This window comes from Nematolebias whitei, chromosome 23, assembly GCF_014905685.2.
Source record: "Nematolebias whitei isolate Nwh7 chromosome 23, NemWhi1, whole genome shotgun sequence".
In the NCBI taxonomy this organism is placed as follows: Eukaryota; Metazoa; Chordata; class Actinopteri; order Cyprinodontiformes; family Rivulidae; genus Nematolebias; species Nematolebias whitei.
This window is the reverse complement of record NC_056520.1, coordinates 16569670-16572886: the sequence shown is the minus strand read 5'-3', so window position 1 is coordinate 16572886 and position 3217 is coordinate 16569670. Positions and strand designations below refer to the sequence as shown.

The following is a 3217-nucleotide window of genomic DNA, read 5'->3' as shown; positions in this document are numbered from 1 at the left end:
CACTGAAAAGTAGCTAGTGCTCAGTTAGCATTTTAGCACAGAAAATGCACTGAAAAGCGGCTAATACTATTAGTCATTGCTAAAATTCTGTAATAAAATGGTGCTTAAATTGTTGTGTATAATGTATTATTTTAATGTACTTTGCTACTATTCTGAATATGTTACAGCTAATGTGTTCTACAAATTCACATTCTGATTCTGGATCATTGTTGTCAATATGTATTCATTGATGCTTTGAAAGAAGACTGAAATATTTTTGTATTACCACAAATAAGCTAATTATTTTAGCTTTGTTAATGTGTTGGTGATCACTTGAATTCTATTGTTGTACAACCTGGAAACTACTTGAGAAATGACTGTTAATTGGTAGCTTTAAGCTAATGAGTGTTAGTTTACTGGGTTTTAAGCTACTTTATTCTGGCCTTGGTCTAGGTCAGGTTTATTTGCGTGGGTGCATTAGTCACCCATAGTGTAGCAGAGAAGACAGGATCTCCTGTCCAGAACTGGATGCACTAATAGATCGTGAGACCTTAGTTTGAAGCGAGCAACTTCAAGAAATCACAACTTTTATTCACTGAAGGTTTTAACGTTATCATTATCAAATTAAACGCGTGTCTTACTTGCTCGCTTGCTTGTATCGAACATTCTTGGTCTTGGTTTTGCTTTTTGGAGTTTCTACTTTCCCTCTGATCACCTCCCCTTCCTCTCCCTCCACCCTGTCCTCCTCCTCCTCTTCTTCCTCCTCCTCTTGGAACTTGGGTTTGTCCAGGTCCTTTTTCAGGACGAGGCCGTCCAGCTCCGTGTCGCTCTCCCAGACGCACAACGTCCCGTCCTGGCTCACCGTGTACAGCTGCAAGAAGAACCCGAACGAGGGATGAATTAGCAGATTGTTGCAGTTTAAACCATCCAAGAGAGGAAAAACAAAACTCCACACACATCTAGACTGTCCTTCTCAAAGAAGCAGCCCACAATGACGTCCTTGTGTCCACCCAGGGAGTAGTAGATCAGATTAGCCCAGCGCTCGGCACCAAACACCCACGTCGACATGTCTTTACTTCCCACGACAAAACACCTGCAAACAAACAAACACTGCTTCTGCTTTACTCCAATACATTTTCATGATGACTTTCTTGCGTTGCGGTGCTCACCTGGAGTCGTCTGTCCAGTCGACGCAGGTCGTTTCATCGTACGGACCGTAGTAGCTCTTGTCCAAAACAAAGGCGTTAAACTCCCGCTGCTTTCCAGGAGCGTGGTACATCAGCGCTACATTCTCCTTCGTCACAATAAACTTCCTGCGGCGGAGATGAACGTTTAAGAATGCGTCTGCGTTTACTGCTGTCCTTTCAACTCATTCCTGCACGTTTAGATTTTTTCTATTTCAGCTACTATTTAGCCCCTTATGCTCATTTTAGCTTTTTCGGCTAATTCCACATTTGCACTCATTTCAATGTTTTTACATTTGCACTCATTTCAATGTTTTTCAGCCTAATTTAGCAACATCAACAACAACAAAAAAACTTCCTTCTGCCGTTTTAGCTACTTTTCAGCCTTTTTTTTTATGGACAATGTCGAGCTTTTTTCCAGATAATTTCCACTTTTAGTGCTCATTTCTGCTTCTTTAAGCCTAAACAGGCAAACGTGTTCTTTCTGCTTTCTTCTGCTAATTTAAGCTTGTTGTAACGTTTCAGCTAGCTTTTTAGCATTTTAGCTCATTTCAGCTGTTTTCAGATAAATTTACAGTTTTCGTGTTAATTTCTGCCATTTTCAGCCTAATTAACTTCTTTATGCTAATTTCAGCTTTCAGCGTTTTTCCACCACATTTTAGCTTTTTCTGCTCTTTCAGCTACTATTTAGCTCTTTTGAAGCTAATTTTAGCTTTTTCAGCTAATTCTACATTCTGAGCTGATTTCAGCTCTTTTCACTTCCATCTGGTAGTTTAAGCTTCTTTCTGCATTTTCAGCTACTTTTCAGTCGTTTTTTTGTCGTTGCTGCTAATTTCAGCTACTATTTGTTTTAGCTTATTTCCTAATTTTTGTGCTCATTTCTGATTAACTGAATCCTAATTCAGCAAATATGGTTCGTTCTGCTTTCTTCTGCTAATGTAGGCTTGTTCTTCCATTTTAGCTACATTTTAGAATATTCTTTAGCTAATTTCAGCTGTTTTTCAGCAAGTTCTTCTGCAACAAGCATTCATACTGCATTTTTGCAGGAAATGCAATGTTTCTTGTTTAATTAGTGAGAGGTCTGGACGCAGACAGGTGATCACCTGGGCTCTTCTGCTGAGTCATGCTGTTGTAACGTTGCAGTGTGAGGTTTAACATGGTCTTGCTGTAATATGCAAGACTTTCCCTAAAAATATATAATCTGGATGGAACCTTATGTTGTTCTGAAACCTGTATATATTTACTGTACTGATGGGGTATTATCGTGAACAGCCCTACTACAACACCGTGTCAGCTGTTTCCAAAAAGAATTGAAAAAATGTTGACCACAGAACAGTTTGTCTCAGTCCATTTTCAAAGATGTTTGACGGCAGTGTTCACACACGGCTTCTTCTGTATATGATGGAGCTTCAAGCAGCATCTGTGGACAGCATGGTGAGCTGCGTCTACACTCCATGAGTTATGGAAGTGCTCCTGAGCCCATGCGGCGATGTCCACAACAGAATCAGGCTGGTTTTAAAGCAGTGGCCCCCCCGAGGGCTCAAAGATCACGAACATCTAATAGACTTTCAGCCTCGTCCTTTGAGCTCAGAGATTTCTACAGATTCTTTTACAGTTGTGAACTTTAGATGATGAGATATTGAATAACTTTCCTATTTTCTGCTGAGGATCTTAAATGTTTTTTCCACTACTTTTAGGCGTTTTTTCAGGTTTTTCACAGACTGGTGAACCTCTGCCCATCTTCATTTTTGGCAGATTCAGCATCACTAAAAATGCTTTTAATGCTCAGTTCTTTCTGACCAGTTGACAACTAACTAATTACAGTCTTTTCCAGCGTATAAGTTGCATTTATTATGCGTCACCGCTGACCCGTCGAGTTTATTTTAATGGTCAAAACAGATCCATCCATCATTCATTAATTTATCCATCCATCCATTCGTACATTTTTCTGTAATTTATCTATTTGATCATCCATCCCATTGTATTTACATGAATTCATTCTTTATCCATACATCCATCATACATTCATTTATCCATCCATCCATCCATCCATC

The 3217-nt window shown here is 39.5% G+C and overlaps 1 protein-coding gene across 1 annotated transcript in view; it reads right to left on the bottom strand.

The window, feature by feature from the left end:
• pwp2h (PWP2 small subunit processome component) overlaps nt 1–3217 on the bottom strand; it is a 23638-nt gene that overhangs the window by 16081 nt on the left and 4340 nt on the right. Inside the window, exons 5-7 of the mRNA XM_037696591.1 lie at nt 1149–1292; nt 937–1072; nt 621–850 (exon numbers count right to left, since the gene is read on the bottom strand). Coding sequence (XP_037552519.1) covers nt 621–850; nt 937–1072; nt 1149–1292 — 510 coding nt within the window. The remainder of the gene's footprint in view (nt 1–620; nt 851–936; nt 1073–1148; nt 1293–3217) is intronic.